We start from the raw sequence: 19,920 nt of genomic DNA, 5'->3' as shown, positions 1-19,920 counted from the left end.
TTGGTTTAAGGAAGGCTATTTTATTTGTGCTCTTTTTCATTTTTGAACAAGAAAATAAAGAAAGCTTCTGAGAGATCTTATGGCAGGACGTGTTCTTCCCCTTCACGTTCTCTCTTGCTTTCTCACTCCTGAGTTATACACTAGAAGAATATAACACAAGCTTCGGCAGAGGTTCACCGCTGTCGTGTCTGTCACTTGTTGATAATACCTCAGTTCATATCCATTTCCCAGGCATTGTTTGTTTTAAATAAACAGTTTGTGTTCCTTGATGTTCAAAGAATAGCAGCACTGGTTGTGGTCGCTGTTGTCTGGTCACTTTAGCCACCTCCTCCTCATTGGTGTCTTCGTCCAAGCTCGGCTAGTCTCTGACGCATGACATATCCAGGCTATTACTGTTCATAAACAGAATAAAAGAAAAACTTAAAACAAAAACAACAGATAAGTACTTCGCTACATTTATATAACTGGTGCGCAAAGAATGCTCAAGTAAGGCTGAAGACTCAAGCGACTAAAAAAGTCCAGTTTATTTATTTATTTTTTTACTATTTTAAAAGCAGTATTAAAGTTAAAAACATTAAAACAAAACCAAATGTTTTAAGGCTGCTTGTAATTACTTAGTTAAAGCCACAATCTTGGGCATGTAAGATCCAACTGCAGCTTAACAGTTTTCTCATGAGTAAGGGTCAGACTGAAACACAGAGGAACCATGTCATTGCTGCTCCGGTTTAAAAACAAAAAAAATCTTCTTTTTACACACATGTATCATGTGCTTGTCCAGTGCTACAAACAGTGGGGATTTAACTAACCCATGATTATGGCTTTAACCAGTAAGTATTACTTGAGCATTCTGGACTCGTTACAGCAGAGAACATTTTTTTTACACTGTTTCTAAACAATAAACATTGTCGTTATTCAAGGCTACAGTCAATTTGCACCTTAAACCAGAAAGCATTATAAAAAAGGTCCACTGTTTTTTTTCTACGAATTATAATTAGTCATGTGAATACAGGCTTGTTTATTTTTAAATCTGTTCAACTGAAATGATCTTGACTCCATTCCTGGTTTAATGTGTTCCACACTGGACTTTGCTCTACCATCATAAAAGATTATTTCTCTACATCTCATAAATTTGTAATGTTTGCCTTTAAAATTTAAAAGCATAATTGGGGTATTTTTTTTAATGTGAACTTTGCTGGGTTGTACTCAGCAGTAAGCATCGTATCCACAGTTAATAAGCTCTTCTGCCAAAGTATTAAGTCATTCCTTCAAATCATTGATTTGAAGTCCTCCAATCACTTTTGTGGTGCATAACACCAAGAATGGGTCCCTCTCAGAAGCTCAGTGATACTGTGATACGATGCCACCTATGCAATAACTGTATTTGTGAAGTTTTCTCACTACCTAACAGTCCAAGTTCAAGAGAAAGTGGTATTATAGCAAAAATGCAGCTGGGAACAACAGGAAGTCACAGAGAGGTAGGGAACGCGAGACAGAGTGCCAGCACACACAGAAATTTGCAACTGTTAGAGCAAAGAGAGAGAACTTGATGGAATGGAGTAGCCGCAGTCAAACCTTACGTTATCAAGTGTTATGCAGAGCATTGGCTACAGTGGAGTAAAAAAAACTGCACATCTGAAGTCTAGAGCAGTGGAAACCAGTTCTAGGGAAAGGTAAATTCATGTCAGGCAATCTGATAGTCTTTGGAGGTTGCCACAAAAGCAGGAGCTTTTTTCAGGAGAGAAAGGAATGTTTGTTCTGAGACTTTGATGCTTCCAGCCATGTGGGAACATTTTGGGGATTGCCTTTTTCAGTTCAAACATGAGCAACTTGACTGGCATTCAGAGCCCTGACCTCAACCTCATTGAACTCCGTTTGGGTTAAAAAGAACGGAGACCTTGTCCAACATCAGTGCCTGACCTCACAAATGTTCTTCTGAAAGAATGGTCAAATATTCCTAAATGGAATCCATAACATTGTGGGGGAACTCTATTTAAGTGGCAACAGAAGAAGACTCTAGGGGAAATACATTCTTAATTTTAAACTAACTACACAACTAGGTTTTCTAACTGTTGCTTTAGGTTGTTTTTAAAGTTTATGTATCATTTTAAAATATATTCCTTTTGTAGTTATATTCAGACGTTCATATGTCTGAGATAAGAATCTACCTTGCTACCTTTTCTATTTGGCAAGACAAATTTACCTCAGTAGGAAGTTAACAAAAGAAGATGCCCACTCCCAACAGGGATTGCCCCATTGTTTCACCTTTAGAAGATTCCGAGTGCTTTCTATTGCAAGGTAAGATACTAGCTGCTGATTACAACTCCACACATCCCCACTTCCAAAAACTCTGAACTATCTCTTTTAATCCTTTAGATATTTTAGATACAGTAATCATCACCTCTTCTTACCACATCTCATCAAATTTTAACATAACGCTTTCACAAAAAAACATGGCTGTTACTTTAATAAAAATTGCTCGAGAGATCATTTTGTGGCACGAATTACATGCAATTAATTTTGTACAATGGCAATAATTCCCTATTTGTTTCCAATTCTGAACCACCAGTAGCAATCTGAGGGACGTTTGAAAACGGAAACCATAAAATTTTTGCTTGTAGGCTTTAATCCAGCTCTGAACAGAAATAGCGTCTCAAAGAATACATTCATCCGGTTGTTTCTATGAGCATGAACGTGTGTGCTGATGTAGAAACTGTAAGCGTGAGGCTGGGTCTATAACTGTGTACTGGTTAGGGGAGTGTAAGAGTCAATTATCTACCACAGTACTTTGGTCATACAAAGGATTTGAGGATAGAGGGGATTCAGCGAGCCAATGGAGATGGATCATTTTGTGCAAATTGTTGTTCAGTCTAGCAATGTTGTGATGCAGAAGAGGTCTGTATTTAGCAGTATTTGAAAAAAGTTCAACTACCTGTTATTTCTCAAGTTTGGCACAATGGCACCACAGTGGAACCAGAAGAGTCCGAAATAAAAAAGAAAGAGCTAAAAACTTTGGATTATTAAAATGAAAGGTTCATAAAACACAGTGGAGCTACAGTGTATCAGGAAGGAAGCTAAGGGTTTTAGGTCTTTTAATAATGGTCGTTTTATGATTTCGAACAGTGCAGTTTTGCTTCCCCTGTGGGGATTGAAGACATTCATTAGAAGATTAAAAATCTTTGTTCGATTTCAAAATCAAAAACGTACCAGTGTAGGTGAACAGACAGGTAATTAAGTCGGGACTCTGATTTCTGAAAGGTCTGAAGGATTTCAAAGCCATTTTGTAGAAACAAAACAGTCACATTTGTTGCAAATATAGAACTTTTCATTCTTCTGTGCAGCGTTCTCTCTTTAGGATGATGAAGAGCACATGTAGTAGAAGTTCACCAACAGAAAAGGCTAGCTTGTTTTTTGTTGTTTTTTTTGGCTCAGAGGACAGAGCACATTCCTCTTGGTAGAAAAGGAGGACACAAATTTCTCTTCTGTTGTGTTTGTTTCTGTTCTTGAGCACTTCTCGGCTTAGAGGTTCAAAACAGTCAAAAAACACAGTCACACAACATAGCCATGCCATATCCAAATCATAAAATATTGATGCTGAGGATCGTAAGAATAATAAGAATACCAATAATGATACCAATAAGAATAATGAATAATAATAACAACATATTATATATATATTTTTTCTTTTTTTTAAAATCCTCTATATAAAAACAGTGGTGAGAAGAAGTTAATACACAGTAGGGCTCTACTACCCCATCGGTTGATTTGGCACATTATACGCACTCTCACGTAAGAGCTACCTACTCAATCTCAGCACAGGTAAATATTACTGCTGATTGGTCACCCATCCAGAACCATTTGATTTGATGTTTTAAATCTCCCAAATTGTGGCTGAAATACAATTGTGGTGACGGGTTCGCTAATAATTTGGGGGCTTTAATGGTTTATTTGAAACATACATTTTTCCAGGGTGGATTAATAATAAAACTTATCTGTGCAATGATTTTTTAGAACAAGAGTTGGGTCTACATGTCAGAAGTTATGGTGAATTTTCTGTCTTCCACCAGTCTCATATTGTACATACAGTCATATTCAATCAGTTAGAATAAGCATTCCAGTAAAGCTTGTTTATCAAATTAAAAGTACGATTGAAAATAACAACCTTTTAGCAGGTATTAAACATACTTTTTATTAGGCCCACATTTCTGTATTACAAATGTTTTACTGGCCTGATGTAATATTCTAATCTTAAATGATGTGTTTTCTTTAGCTGTAAGTGGAAAATTATTATAACTAACAGAAATAAAGGCTTGAATATTTCTTTTTGGTTTTTGGAAAATCAGTGTGTGCAATAATAATATCTCAAGGGAAGATTAGAAAAGCAGTAATCATTTGGTAATGTCTTCCGAGAATCATACATTCACATTTAGCATGTCAATAAGATATCAAGCCTGTTTGATGGAGTCTGAAACACATCGCAGGATGCTAAAGGTTACAGAGAGTCCTGGACACAGTTAAAAAATAGACAAGTGAGGTCACTGGATTTATCGCAAGTGATATTGTCATTGCAATTTTCACAGCTAACATTACTAATGCATGATTTCTTATATTGCATGACCCTAAGCCCTACCAGATCTTCAAAGAAGTGTGGTCAAACATCCAATCAGAATAATGCCTGAAGCTGGTTGCTTAAAACAGTTAGGTAATTGACGCTTTATGGTTAAGTTTGACTCTGAATGTCTTAGAGAAAATCCACAATAAATGTCAAGTTACTTGCTGTATATTTATTCCACCCTGAAAAAGAACAGACCAAATAAATATTGAATAGCCTAAGATTAATGTGACATGTATGCCCTTGATGAGTGTATGAAAACCTCTAAATGGAACTGTACATTCATCATAAATGCCTGCTTTTCTGGTTGTATCGCCGGGCATGATGCAGCTTTAACTTCCCCATGAGATTAATAAGTATGGCTCTGCTAGTGAAGTTTGAGTCTTCTGTGAGAGAGTTTGGGAGGATCCAAAGCATCACTAGGCTGTTCAAGATGGGTTTTCCAACAACTTTTAAGGTTTTTCTATTCTTAACGTTAATCCTACTTTTCTTCATTCAAAAGTTACAAATAGCTACATAAGTCTGAGCTATTATTTCCATTACATTACAAAAAGTATCTCAGTGTCAATAATTTATTCATATTTCTGTTCATGATTATATGTATTTTAGTTTGGTCCTCATCAGTTTTAGGAGGAAAAGGCTTAGTTTGTGTAAAATATGTTTGTGTTGTGTCTGCGTGTGTAAAGTATGTGCTAAGTAAATTTGTGTAGATGCCATAAGTTGTTTGTGTATATTTACAGGTCTTTGATGAAAACGTCCACATATTTGTATCAGTATATTATGGATGCAGGGTGTTTTTCTAAGTTTAAGGTGTTTGGCAACTTCACATATGGGATCAAGCTTTCTGCTGGGCAGACACGCCCTTCCAGTAGTCCAGTATGTCATGAAGATCTTCATCCTTGGCAAACTGAACCTTCCGCCTCAGAGCGTGCCCGGCCGCCACGTATCCTTCGTCCTCTAAGGACGCCTGCCGATGCCTCTTACGGTGCATTTTGAACCTCTCCCACAGCCCTAGGGTCGGGGTGCATAGGAGCCCTTCCTCCTCCTCATCTTCCTCAGGACTTGAGCAGTAGCTGAGGTTGTGATATTGGGGTGAGAGCGGGTAATGCTGCGACAGCTGGGAGTAGGTTAACTCACGCTGCTTAGCCTGCCTGCTGAGAGTGATGGGATCCAACACAGAAGGCTTGCGACCTCCTGGGTGGTGGTGGAGCTCCTGCAAAATCTGCGGATGGTGCTGAAGGTCCTGGAGATGCTGTTGGGATCCCGGGTAGGAGTGGCGGTGTTCATTGTACTGACGAATTCTCTGCGCCTCAGCCCGTAAGATAGCCGCAGCTGGGTTGATGGTGCGGGTGGCTTCTCCTCCTCCTCCTCCTCCTCCTCCTCTTTCTCCAGGTGAGGCTCTTTCAATGTAGCGGGACTCTGATGAGTGGTACCCTCCCTCTGAGAGGAAGGAGCGAGGGCTCCTGGCAGACCCAGGAGAGGAGGAGGTGCTTGGCCGTTTGGTGGTCGGAGGAGCTTCCATGCTGTGGTGTCGTTGCAAAGAGGGGTGGTAACTCCTTGACCGCTCTTCTCTTCCTCCTCTTCCTCCCTTGTAGATGGGGGAAAGGAACTCGCCTCCTCTCTCTCCTTGCTCAGACAAAAGCACCAACTGTGGCTCTTCTGTAGAAACAGCTCCTCCACCTGCAGTTGGAGACTTTATTCCCTGCTGAAAGGATGTAGACTCAGATTTGAGAGCATCTATGCAGTTGTTAATTATCTGGTTAACTTTGTCAACTTCTTTAGCAATGGTAGAGATCTCAGCTACTGAGCCCTGAGGATTTGCTTGTGGTGACATCTCTCTTTCTCTTTCTCGTTCTCTTTCTCTTTCTCTTTCTCTTTCTCGCTCCCTTTCCTTTTCAATGCCAGAGCCTCTGACCTCCATGTAGTTCAGCTTAGCAGACTTGTGTCCTGGAGTTTCTATCACCTCCTGAAGCTTGTACGGATCAATCTCACCTCCCTGGGGCAGGTAGGGCATTCTGGACAAGCTTTCCCCCGCGGCGAGCTTTTGTGAGACAGATCCTCCGCTCCCCCCCTCTATATCCCCTTCCCCACTATACTTCAGCTCTATCAAAGTCCTCTGGATTCTACTCATCTTTCTCTCCTTCTCCTCCATGATCCTCTTTTTCCTCAGGCAGTGCACAACAAGGCCGAGGAAGAGCAGCATACCAAACAGACAACCCAAAATAGTCATGATGTAATGTGTGGCGGATGACTGATTGCGTATTGTCTCAACTCTGGCACTTCGACCGGTAGAGATGGTCAAACAGGTGTGGTTGAACCGCAAGGAGTTTCTTATAGAAGCCACACAGTATGTGTAGTCTGTGTTAGGTTTCAAGTTCTTTAGCTCAATGTCCTCACTGTGTTTGTTCAGATTTTGGATGTCAGTAAAGAAGCTGTTGTTATACAGCATCAGGATGTACATTTTCTTAAACGGATGGGGAATCTGAACCGTTATCACCGCACTTGAATGTTGCACTTGTTTCATTGTTATGATCGGGTTGGAATCTGTGAAAATGGGGCCGATGCTTATCACATCATCGGGAGGTGTCCCAGAGGCACAATCATCTAGTCCGCAGGGGGAGGCGAAGTCTGGTAGCTGGGTGGTGGCGTCAAAGATGTAAAAGGGTGTCACGCTGCTGCCGTCGTCTGTGCATACAAGATTGAGCACGTGCAGGGCATTGCGCTGGGCTGGCATGCGGGGGTTCTGGCTCAGTAGGTTGTAGCCGGAGAATCCTTGAGGGGAGTCGCACACCATTCGTTCGCTGGTTCTGTTAGGGAACACGGCAAGCCAACGCAGGAAAGCTAGAAGCTCACACGAGCAGTTGAAGGGGTTTGTGTAGAGTTCACAGGTCGTCAGCTTAGAAAGTCCAGAGAACAAACTGCCATCCAGAACTTGTATCCTATAGTCGGACACAGAGACAGATAGAGATTTAATTTAAAATGACCCACACAGATGGACTTCTGCAGTTAAACTACGTATTTCTCCTCAATATTTTGCTAAAATCTTGTCTCATTATGTTCTACCGAACTAGATTTTGTGTATGGTCTTATCTTGTGAGCTGTATGTATTGTTACACCTCTAGTAGAAAGTTGGATTTGATTTCAAAGTTTAGCAAAGAACATCAATAAACTGGCATTCACTCAAGCAGCTATAACAAAAAAATATTTTACATGGCATTACTTTCGCATTGTATTGTTTCCCTGACAGTTCTGGTTTCTGTCGTTTTACAGCTTGTGTTTAACATCCAACCCATATTGCAACAAACTTCAGACCATCCTGGGATTCAGTGTAAATTAAATTGTGGCTGATTTCCACTTTCCAACTTTTGTAAAGATATGATCTGCCAATACCTATTTTAGTCATCTTCAAGTAATCTTCAAGAACTACACAAGAACATATTAACAACATTGAAAGTATTTTTTACTTAGCTTTCCTTTCATTTGCAATTATTAAATTGTTATGATAGGAACAGAGACAATGTGTAATGTTATATTTGTTAAATTTATCAATTTAAGTTTAAAACTAATGCAAAATGATTACTGAGTTGACATTTTAAACTGCTATTAACTAATGTTAGCGATTAAATCTATTAATTTAAGTCAACAGCCGATTTTCTTGGCGCACCCTCAGTGAATAACCAAAGACTAAAAAGTAAGGGCCCTTCTTTTATTGTTCAATTTTATAAAGCAGTGTTTGCCTTAAATGCCATTACATTATTTACATTAAAATGTATGTTTTGTGAGCTGCACCATGGCGCAGTTGGTAGCACTGTTGCCCTGCAGCAGGAAGGTCCTGGGTTTGACTCCCAGCCAGGGGTCTTTCTGCATAGAGTTTACATGTTCTCCCTGTGCATGCGTGGGTTTTCTCCTGGTACTCCGGCTGCCTCCCACGGTCCAAAAACATGACTGTTAGGTTAATTGGTCTCTCTCTATTCCCCGAAGGTACGAATGGGTATATGCATGGTTGTTTTCCCTGTGTGTCTCTGGGTTGCCCTGCGATGGACTGGCGACCTGTCCAGTGTGTACCCCACCTCTCTCCCATAGACTGCTGGAGATAAGCACCAGCTTCCCCGTGAAGAAGTAGGTATAGAAAATCAATGGATGGATGGATGTTTTTGTAAAGAGAAAAACGTTCTCTTAGACTTAGAGACTCTGGGTGTCCCCAATCTATGAATGACCCTTTTTTTGTTGAAGCTCTAAATAAACAAATGATTTCTGCATGTGTCATTTTTTCAGTATTATTTAGAATCATATGCTAAAAGTGATCACGATTTATTTTTCTACACCTTTTCCACAGAAATCATGGTAATATCGCTAATGAGTTCAAGGTTGTTCTGATTCCATGAAATGATATGAATGATTGAAATAAAAAATAAACGTCATTTTAAGACAGCTTTTCTATCCAGAGCTCGTCTTTATGTGACCGCTATAATGTATTTTTTAGCACAGCCACAGCATTCTTCCTTTCACCAATTAGTCATTGACATACAAAGCTGTGTGTAGTACCTGTTCATGGAGAGGTCTATGTTCTCCAAATTGGGACACTCCCAGAAAGTGTTGGGGGTAACAGTCTCGATGAGATTGGCTTGCAGGTAGAGATACTGCAGCTTGCCCAGGCCCCGCAGCATCCCCTCTGTCAGGTTTCTCAATTTGTTAAAGCCCATCTGGAGAACCTGGGGAGACAAAGACAAGTGGGATTATCCTAATCTCTGAAGAGCCCAACGGTGCCAGCCATTGCTCACAACAAGCTGGAAACATACAGAACAAATAGCTGACAGTTCAGAACAGCTACTTTTTCACATAGTGATCTAAGCTTCTGTGTTGCACTGAATTTTACCAGGATCTGTCTTTTTTGTACTTTAGCTCCTGGCAGCCCTCCAGCAGCTTGGGTAGATGTGTAAGCATGGAGACTTGTTATGACTCCATGTGGTGAAAAACAGTCCAGATATATTGGCATAAATGAGTGCATGTTTTTATCCTCATATCAGTTTTTCCATTTTTATATGTAAGAGAGGAAGCATTTTCATCCTTTATTTAAATAAAAGCAAGGCCAACACACACACAAGATTTACTATGAAAACTAATTATTAAATGCTTTACTCTGTCAAAATATAAGTTAAAGAAAAAACTTTTATTTACATATTATTTATGTTCTGGATTTGGAAGCAATTGAATATTTTTTATTTTGTCTTTTGCTAAGGTTATAATTGATTTTATAAAAAAATGAAAAGGGAGAATTTTTACAGCTGTGTTGCATCACCTTATTATTCGGGAACGGCCTGTAAGCGTGTTGGTAAGATAGCAACATTTCATTTTAAATGTTTCCAGGTCATTTTTGTACCTACAGGTAAATCATATTAAATTAGAATTTCATTGAAGTTAAATTATGTCAACAATTCAGTTCAAAATACTAAACTTACTAAACATTGTTATCTTGAGTGTTCATTACTGTGCATTTTGAAGATTATGGCTAACAAGTAATAGGAAACCTAAACGTCAATCTTTTTTATAAAGTTTGACCAATTAAAAAAAGGATTTTTATATAAATATATGTCTTTGTTGGGGCTCCCTTTGGATGAATTACTGCATCAATGCAGTGTGGCATGGAGGAGATACATCTGTGGCAGTGCTACGGGTGTTAGGAAGCCCAGGTTACTTTAATAGCAGCTGCTTGTGTCTCTCATCCTTCTCTTGACAATGCTCCCTAGATCCTCTATGGAGTTTAGGTCAGGCCAGCTTGCCAGTCAATCAAGCACAGTGATACCATGGTCTCTGACGCTGGTACTGATATGTTCAGCACTGTAGGCAGGAGCCACGTTCACCTGCAAAAAGAATTCAGCATCTCAATAAAGCTTGTCAGCAGAACAAAGCTTGAAGTGCTCTAAGGTTTTCTGTTAGACAGCTGCTGTGAGTTTGGAGTTGATGAAACCTGGTGGACCAACACCAGCAGATGACATGGTTCCCTAAATTATCACTGATTATGGGAACTTTAAACTGGATCCCTAGCAACTTGGATTGTATGCATATTTACTCTTCCTTCAGACACTACAACCTTGATTTTCAATTATATTCCAAAATTTACTTTCATCTGAAAAGAGGACTCCTCAAACTCTGAACCCAGTGGCAATCCATACCTTGTGAACCTTCAATGGGTTTGGGATCACCATCCTCTCAAGGGAGCGGTTATCGATGTTCCTTGTCCACCTTTTTCTAACACACTTTCTCCTTCCACTCAACTTTCTATTAATATGCTTGTTTACACTTTTCAGTGAACACCAGGCTGCTTTAACAACTGCCAAGATGATGTGTCAAGAACAAGCTTTGAGAACTTCCAAAGAGAAAAGAAGGGCGTCTTTACTCGCAACCTTGGAAAGAGAACAAATGTCTCTGTTCTGAGACCTGTATGGACAGGTCCTCCTTGAGGATGGAAACTGTCAAGTCAGCAGTCTTCCCTGTGATTGTGTCAGCTATTCCACTGTCATAACATTACTCTAATAAAAATGTATTATGTTGGTCTTTTTAAATGTTCAAATTCTCAGAGAAACTGAATTTTGGGATTTGATTTGCTGTAATTTATGAGTTTTACTTGTTGAATTGTTTTTTTGACATAAATGAACTTTGCCAAGATGTTCTAATTTATTGAGACATATGCACCCTTTGTGTTTGTTGGCTACTTATACAGGTCCTTCTCAAAATATTAGCATATTGTGATAAAGTTCATTATTTTCCATAATGTCATGATGAAAATTTAACATTCATATATTTTAGATTCATTGCACACTAACTGAAATATTTCAGGTCTTTTATTGTCTTAATACGGATGATTGTGGCATACAGCTCATGAAAACCCAAAATTCCTATCTCACAAAATTAGCATATTTCATCCGACCAATAAAAGAAAATTGTTTTTAATACAAAAAACATCAACCTTCAAATAATCATGTACAGTTATGCACTCAATACTTGGTCGGGAATCCTTTTGCAGAAAGGACTGCTTCAATGCGGCGTGGCATGGAGGCAATCAGCCTGTGGCACTGCTGAGGTCTTATGGAGGCCCAGGATGCTTCGATAGCGGCCTTTAGCTCATCCAGAGTGTTGGGTCTTGAGTCTCTCAACGTTCTCTTCACAATATCCCACAGATTCTCTATGGGGTTCAGGTCAGGAGAGTTGGCAGGCCAATTGAGCACAGTGATACCATGGTCAGTAAACCATTTACCAGTGGTTTTGGCACTGTGAGCAGGTGCCAGGTCGTGCTGAAAAATGAAATCTTCATCTCCATAAAGCTTTTCAGCAGATGGAAGCATGAAGTGCTCCAAAATCTCCTGATAGCTAGCTGCATTTACCCTGCCCTTGATAAAACACAGTGGACCAACACCAGCAGCTGACACGGCACCCCAGACCATCACTGACTGTGGGTACTTGACACTGGACTTCTGGCATTTTGGCATTTCCTTCTCCCCAGTCTTCCTCCAGACTCTGGCACCTTGATTTCCGAATGACATGCAGAATTTGCTTTCATCCAAAAAAAGTACTTTGGACCACTGAGCAACAGTCCAGTGCTGCTTCTCTGTAGCCCAGGTCAGGCGCTTCTGCCGCTGTTTCTGGTTCAAAAGTGGCTTGACCTGGGGAATGCGGCACCTGTAGCCCATTTCCTGCACACGCCTGTGCACGGTGGCTCTGGATGTTTCTACTCCAGACTCAGTCCACTGCTTCCGCAGGTCCCCCAAGGTCTGGAATCGGCCCTTCTCCACAATCTTCCTCAGGGTCCGGTCACCTCTTCTCATTGTGCAGCGTTTTCTGCCACACTTTTTCCTTCCCACAGACTTTCCATTGAGGTGCCTTGATACAGCACTCTGGGAACAGCCTATTCGTTCAGAAATTTCTTTCTGTGTCTTACCCTCTTGCTTGAGGGTGTCAATAGTGGCCTTCTGGACAGCAGTCAGGTCGGCAGTCTTACCCATGATTGGGGTTTTGAGTGATGAACCAGGCTGGGAGTTTTAAAGGCCTCAGGAATCTTTTGCTGGTGTTCGAGTTAACTCGTTGATTCAGATGATTAGGTTCATAGCTCGTTTAGAAACCCTTTTAATGATATGCTAATTTTGTGAGATAGGAATTTTGGGTTTTCATGAGCTGTATGCCAAAATCATCCGTATTAAGACAATAAAAGACCTGAAATATTTCAGTGAGTGTGCAATGAATCTAAAATATATGAATGTTAAATTTTTATCATGACATTATGGAAAATAATTAACTTTATCTCAATATGCTAATATTTTGAGAAGGACCTGTATGTGTGCAGAAGGTGGCTCAGTTTCATCCCACTTAAAAAAGCAATATGTTCTTCAAATACGTTTTCTCGGTGGAATAACGACATGATTTAGAGCATTTTAGATCCTAACCTTTGAAGTTTACGAAAAGGAATCCATGCATTTGCACAAGCAGATGCAGGATTCATGATTTTTACACAAAAGTCTTAGTTTAGAATAGACAGTGGTTATTGGTAAAAAGGTTGTTTTAGTGTATAAGAGTTTTAGAGCCCAGCCAGCACATTGTATGGCTGTTTTAAACACAGTGTCACCAGAATTTTTTATGTCCCAGCCACGTTACCAATCAGCTGCCAATCAAATAAATTGGTTGCACTGGATGGGAGGAATGGCTCCGTGGTTGGTAAAGTTTCCTTGCTGCATGGAAAATCAGTAGCTGGTGGTTTTTCTGAGTGGAATTTGAATGTTCTTCCCTAGCCTGCTTGGGTTTTTTCCCAGTGATTGAGCTTCCTCCAACACTCTAAAAACATGTACATATATCAGGCAAACAGGTGATTCTGAGTGTGTGCTTGGTTGTTTGTGTGTTGCCCTGCGATGGACTGGCAACCTGTCCAGGGTGTACCCCGCCTGTCGCCCATAGACTGCTGGAGATAGGCACCAGCTTCCCCACGACCCACTATGGAATAAGCGGTAGAAAATGACTGACTGACTGACTGACAGGTGATCCTAATATTTGATCATGCATGGTTAGTTTTGGCTGTTGTGTTGTTTTTTTTGTTAAATTAGATGATGTATTTATAGATTTTCAATGGTATAAACACTGGGAATTTTAACAATAATTGATTACATTTGATAGATATCACAGTTCTCAAATCAGTGGTGGCCATAAGTGTAAAGTCAAAATGCATCGCCCTCAAGGTTAATTGGCAACCCTGGTAAGGAATTCATCCATTGTCTAGGCCTGCTTATCCTTGAAGGGGTAGGGGGCAGGCTGGTGCCCATCTCTAGTGGTCTTTGGGCATGTGGGGGTGAGAACCCACAGAGAACACTGCATGCACATGGAGAACGTGCATACTCAATGCAGAAACACCCTAAGCTAGGATTTGAACCCAGGACATTGTTGTTGCAAGGCAACACTGCTACAAACTGCACCACCATGCAGCCAAGCTTTAAATATATACGACTTTTAATCTACACATTTGTGATCTATGTTTACTGAGTTCATCAGACTGGAGGAGTTTTCTGGCTGCTCCCTTACTCAGGGCTTCAAGTCAATACAACTTGCACTCAGACTTGGCAGAGTTTTTGCACAAGATGCCCTTTCATGATGGGACATGCTGAGTTGGTCAGACAGACAATAACTTTTTTTTTAACCTGCGATTTTCTGTTTGCCTGATATGTAAATATGATGTAACACAGATGCCTATTCCTCTGAACCACAAGACAAGAAAACATTCAAGTTTAGTAAATGCGTCTTGGTCTTCATACTTCAGAAAATTGTTAAAACAACATAGCTGCTCACCTAAGCTTGAAATAATTACAAAAACTTTAAAATTAAAGTTGTGACAAACAAGGCTTTGAAAAAGACTATGTTGATCTTGTCACTTTGCAAAGAGGATGGTGAGGGAGCTAAAAAAATGGATCTCCAGAGATCAAGTTGGTGGAGAACTGCACCATATTTTTTCATTTGCATGTTATTCTGCTGCAATAAAAGATGAATTTAGGGCTTTTTAACCAAATCTGTGCCAGCAGAGCCAAACATGTGGATTGTGCCTTGGGTTTAAAACACTAAAACACTTTGTGTTATTTTGAGGAAGTAGGGCTTTATAAATAAAGTTTGATTTTATTAGTTAAGTCAGCATTTAACCAATCTAATAACATTATCATTGCCTTATTTAGAAACTAATGATCATCGCCATTAGTCAAACATCAGGTTTAATGAGATTACCAGTCTATGGATGATTACTGTGTAGGTAGATGAACTACAGTGCAATGTTACAAATGTGTCATTATTTCCTCTGAAAGCTTCATTTTCATTAAGATTAGGCACCAAGAGTGCTCCACCGGGTGTGAAATGGTGAAGCGATGTAATGACCAATACAACCTCCGATTAAACTTCTGCTCTCTAGCAAAGAGATTAACTGCTAATGTGGCTAATAAAAATAGATAAATGTTAGATAAGGGTAGAAACTTGTCAGGACCAGTTGCAACCTACCTTTCTGACTGTAGTTGCTCATATAAGAAAATATGATGGACAATTACCATAAATGCAGAAACTGAACATAGCTGCAGCTGAATACATTACATGGTCCAGATTCTTGTTTACACGGTAAACAAGAATCGGACAAAATGTATGTTTACTCTGTAAAAAAAATCACATTTCCAATTAACTGCAAAATTGAATCTGACATACACACTTCAATCAAATATATTATCACTTCTAAGTGTTATCTCATTATAGTTTTTCTATATGGATGCTGAAATGCCATCTACTTTTTGTTTTGCCCTATATAAGACAATGAGTAGTTATATCTTCCACTGAGGAAGTGGAGCCTGGGGACCTTGGGGCGGGTTCTCCAATCACTGGTGCTGAGGTCACCAAGGTGATTAAAAAGCTCCTCGGTGGTAAGGCCCCGGGGCTGGATGAGATTTGCCCAGAGTTCCTTAAGGCTCTGGATGTTGTAGGGTTGTGTTGGCTAACGTGAATCTGAAGCATCGCGTGGACATCGGGGGCAGTTCTGCTGGATTGGTAGACCGGTGGTGATCCCCCTATTCAAAAAGGGGGACCATAGAGTGTGTTCCAACTATAGGGGAGTCACACTCTTAAGCCTCCCTGGTAAGTTCTATTCGAGGGTTCTGGAGAGGAGAGTCCGTCAGATAGTTGAACCTCAGATTCAGGAAGAGCAATGTGGTCCTGGCCGTGGGACACTGGACCAGCTCTACACCCTCAGCAGGCTCCTGGAGGGTGCATGGGAGTTCGCCCAACCAGTCTACATGTGCTTTTTGGACTTGGAGAAGGCGTTCGACCGTGTCCCCAGTTAAGCAGAAGACAGTGGATGGATGAATGGAGTAGTTATATTTTTCTGATCGTTATGAGGAAGAGACATATTTTTAACAAAGTATCAAGTTAAAATTTTTTGTATTATGCTTTAAATAAGAGATCAAGTCAAATTCCAGTCCTCAAGAGCTGGTGGCCTGCGACGTTTGGATGATTTCTTATATTGCATGACCCTAAGCCCTACCAGATCTTCAAAGAAGTGTGGTCAAACATCCAATCAGAATAATGCCTGAAGCTGGTTGCTTAAAACAGTTAGGTAATTGACGCTTTATGGTTAAGTTTGACTCTGAATGTCTTAGAGAAAATCCACAATAAATGTCAAGTTACTTGCTGTATATTTATTCCACCCTGAAAAAGAACAGACCAAATAAATATTGAATAGCCTAAGATTAATGTGACATGTATGCCCTTGATGAGTGTATGAAAACCTCTAAATGGAACTGTACATTCATCATAAATGCCTGCTTTTCTGGTTGTATCGCCGGGCATGATGCAGCTTTAACTTCCCCATGAGATTAATAAGTATGGCTCTGCTAGTGAAGTTTGAGTCTTCTGTGAGAGAGTTTGGGAGGATCCAAAGCATCACTAGGCTGTTCAAGATGGGTTTTCCAACAACTTTTAAGGTTTTTCTATTCTTAACGTTAATCCTACTTTTCTTCATTCAAAAGTTACAAATAGCTACATAAGTCTGAGCTATTATTTCCATTACATTACAAAAAGTATCTCAGTGTCAATAATTTATTCATATTTTTGTTCATGATTATATGTATTTTAGTTTGGCCCTGCTTAGATCAAAGGTTAATACTGTGTTAGAGTGGCCCAGTCAGAGTCCAGACCCAAATCCAGATAAGAATATGTGGCTAAGCTGCTCTCCATCCAATCTAACTGAACTTGAGCTATTTTACAAAAGAAATAGGTAAACATTTGGATATCTATGTGGGGTCATACATTCAAGCACAATACACATAAAACACTTTGAAGTTTGTGGTTATAATCTGACAAAATGCAGGAAAGTTCAATGCGTGTGAATACTTATGCATGGTGCTGTGCTGTGCTGTAAAGAGACATGTGACCATTTCTTTTAATATCCCTGCTCACCTGCAGGTTAAACTGCGCTGAGAATGCTCCATCTTCCACGTAGCTGATATCATTCTTGGTGAGGTTCAGATAGGTGAGGTTTCCAAAACGACTTAGTGAGGAATAATGCACCGACCGTATCTTGTTCTCATTCAGCCTCAGATCCACAATTGTGCTGTGGAACGAATTTTAGATATTTAGCAACAAAAAAAAAAGAGAAAGAAGCTCTCTTTCATTAGTGTTTTTTACCTGTTAATGTGGGAGGGAATGGCTTCATAGGGAGGCTGGTTCATACTGCAGATGGCCAGCCACACAAAGCCTTTCTCCCCTTCGATAAGCCAGCAGTCAGCTGTTACAACCGGCAGTCGAAGCAGTGACAGCAGAGCAAGCCAACAGAGGAAGGAGCTGGCTGTGGATAAGATCCCTGATGAAGAACCTCCAGCCTTGTTATGTCTCAGCTGTCCTGTTCTCTGGGCCATTTGGGATGTCATTACAATATCCGATGGAGAAATCTGACCAGAGATCCCTGCCATTTAACATTTATTCATGTAGGCTAGAGCCATTTGAAAACGTTATAACCTAACACTTCTGCTTGTGTTCTTTGCTTTTTCTCGTCCTCTTTGTTGTTTTGAAGGAATTATTACCAGAGTACCAGAGTAGAAATGAGTGCATCAATAAGATATGGCACTTTACTGGCAGTTTGTGTGTCTAAATAAACAATATCAAAGGCCTAAATAAAGTTCAAATTTGTTATTTTAGGTATAAATAGGCAAGCTGAGTTTGTCGTGATGCCAGACTGATTTTCATGTCTTCTGTGGCCATCTCTGATTCTACAGGCGCCTCTTCTCATTCTTCCTCAGGGCTTGTTGGTCTTCCCTTGGTGTGAGAAGTCGTCCCTGGTGGGAAAACACAAAAGCAAGAGAAATGAGGGTGTTAGTTGAGGATCTCTAATTAAACAGAGTTTGTGAGACGCAACAATCTCAACCCTGTTACCGTGATGATAAGACTAAAGGGAGGTATTCCCTTTTGCATGAATTGTCGGATGCAGTGTATACACATAATGGTGAATTTCTATACTCAAAAGACATTACAAGTACAAATCACACCTATGTGTTTGTAAAGCTTATTTCTGTTGTACATTCACACATTTTGTGCTGCTGCTCTTCCATTAGCCTCGGGGCTTTGATCGGCCGCCGCTAAGAATTGCCCAGCTCTAGATACTGCTTCTAATTAATTTATATGCTCCAAATAAAACACTTCCTGGGAGAGAAAAAGAAAAAAAAAGCTGATGTATGATGGATCAAGAGGCTGAAGGGGGCTCACAGCAGACCTCTCTTGCTGAAATGGTGTGTGGAGGAAAGAGATGAATGCAGCAAACAGTGAAGAGAGGAAAAAGACAGCGAGAAAGAAAAGAAGCAAAATCCCTGTTAGACGAAGCAAATTCTGGAAAGAGATTGGATTGAAGTGCTCTTTGAGTGTTTGAGGAATTTGTTTGAAAAGATGCAAAACCCAAGCAGGAAGTGACATCACACATATGAAGGAGGGTGTGGGAAGGTTTAGCCTCCCTGACATGGATTTATTTTGGCTTTTTTCCTTCTCTTGAATGCAGATGAATAGAAAAACAAAGAGGTTCTGATGTGCCACCTCGAATCTGAGAATGCAGATCAGAAGTAGAAAAAGCGTGTTTTCTACATTTGTTACCTCCAGGTAAAGATAGTCAGTAAGTGCTAAACAAACTTACAAAAACATTTGTACTGTGATCAATCATGGATTTCTTAGTTCCAGCAATGATGTTTTACCATATTTAAATACATATATTTATCTTAAAATGTTGTATTAAAGTATAGTTTTTGTGGATCCTACAGAGGATTCACACTATTGACACCCTGTTACATTGTGCTATTTCAGTAACTCCATAGTTGGAACATTCAAAGGAAAGTTGTGCTACAACTTTCACACATTTTTAAGTGGTCTTCTTTTTAAAAGAAAGCATATTTTACATTTAAAAATGAATGGGAGACGCTTTAAACTCGAATATAAACAGCACAATTGAACACATTGTTCTGTTTGACAGTTAACTTTCTATCATGAGAGATCAGGTCACGAGACACTGGGCTAATACCAAACGATATTACTGTTTTCACATCTTTTACCATTTTTTTAAAATAAATCATACTTTTCATGATTGTTTTTGTCAAATAGTACCTTTTTTGTATTTTGATGAGAGACAAATTAAGTTTCTTTCAGCTCCTTTGAAACTCTGTAGATATTTCAGCTTTTGATATAAAGATCTGCTTACAACTAATTTGCAGAGATACCTTCTTTTCAGCCATGATACCCTCATTCCTCTTAGGTTAAATTTGTCTTGAAACCTGCTTGAACCTATGGGAAAAGGTAAGTTAAAATAATATAAAACTAAATAAAAATAATATACATATAGAAATCAATAAATCTGAATAGCTCAACAAAGAAAATATATCCTCTTTACCCTTACTGTCTCCAACTGTGGAAAATCTATGCAGATATAGCATAACAGATGAAAAACTGATAAAACAAGAAGCATTTACATTTAATCGCATAGTATATTTGTATATTTTATTTGGTCAAACTTTCTTAAGAACCACTGTAGCATAGCTAAAGAACAACCGGTTGCAAACCACCTTACTAGGCTTCTAAAATGATTCACTGAAATTTCTAATTTAAATTATTTTTAATGCAACACTGAATGTCTTTAAGTTTTGACTCAAAACCTTTGCTGCTCAGATTTCACTTCAATAACTACATCTAAGACTTCAACTTCTGTATAAGTTACATTTTCAAAGGTTTTGTTTTGTATTTCCTAATTAGATCCCTGAATTTTGATGAAAACTGTT

General features: G+C 39.6%; 1 protein-coding gene across 5 annotated transcripts in view; it reads right to left on the bottom strand.

Annotated features, from left to right (window-relative positions):
* Positions 1-19,920, bottom strand: part of elfn1b (extracellular leucine-rich repeat and fibronectin type III domain containing 1b) — a 183,098-nt gene continuing 163,178 nt past the window's right edge. For 3 of the 5 annotated variants that reach the window (XM_047364617.1, XM_047364618.1, XM_047364619.1), the window contains 4 exons: positions 17,297-17,943; positions 17,069-17,222; positions 9,155-9,321; positions 1-7,548 (listed from right to left, as the gene is read on the bottom strand). In XM_047364617.1, coding sequence (XP_047220573.1) covers positions 5,445-7,548; positions 9,155-9,321; positions 17,069-17,222; positions 17,297-17,580 — 2,709 coding nt within the window. In that variant the 5' untranslated portion in view covers positions 17,581-17,943 and the 3' untranslated portion in view covers positions 1-5,444. The remainder of the gene's footprint in view (positions 7,549-9,154; positions 9,322-17,068; positions 17,223-17,296; positions 17,944-19,920) is intronic. The other 2 variants (XR_007038177.1, XM_047364620.1) reach the window with 2 other exon arrangements.

The sequence above is a fragment of the Girardinichthys multiradiatus genome, chromosome 5 (assembly GCF_021462225.1).
Source record: "Girardinichthys multiradiatus isolate DD_20200921_A chromosome 5, DD_fGirMul_XY1, whole genome shotgun sequence".
Taxonomy (NCBI): domain Eukaryota; kingdom Metazoa; phylum Chordata; class Actinopteri; order Cyprinodontiformes; family Goodeidae; genus Girardinichthys; species Girardinichthys multiradiatus.
The sequence above is the reverse complement of the archived record's forward strand: the minus strand, read 5'-3'. Positions and strand labels throughout refer to the sequence as shown.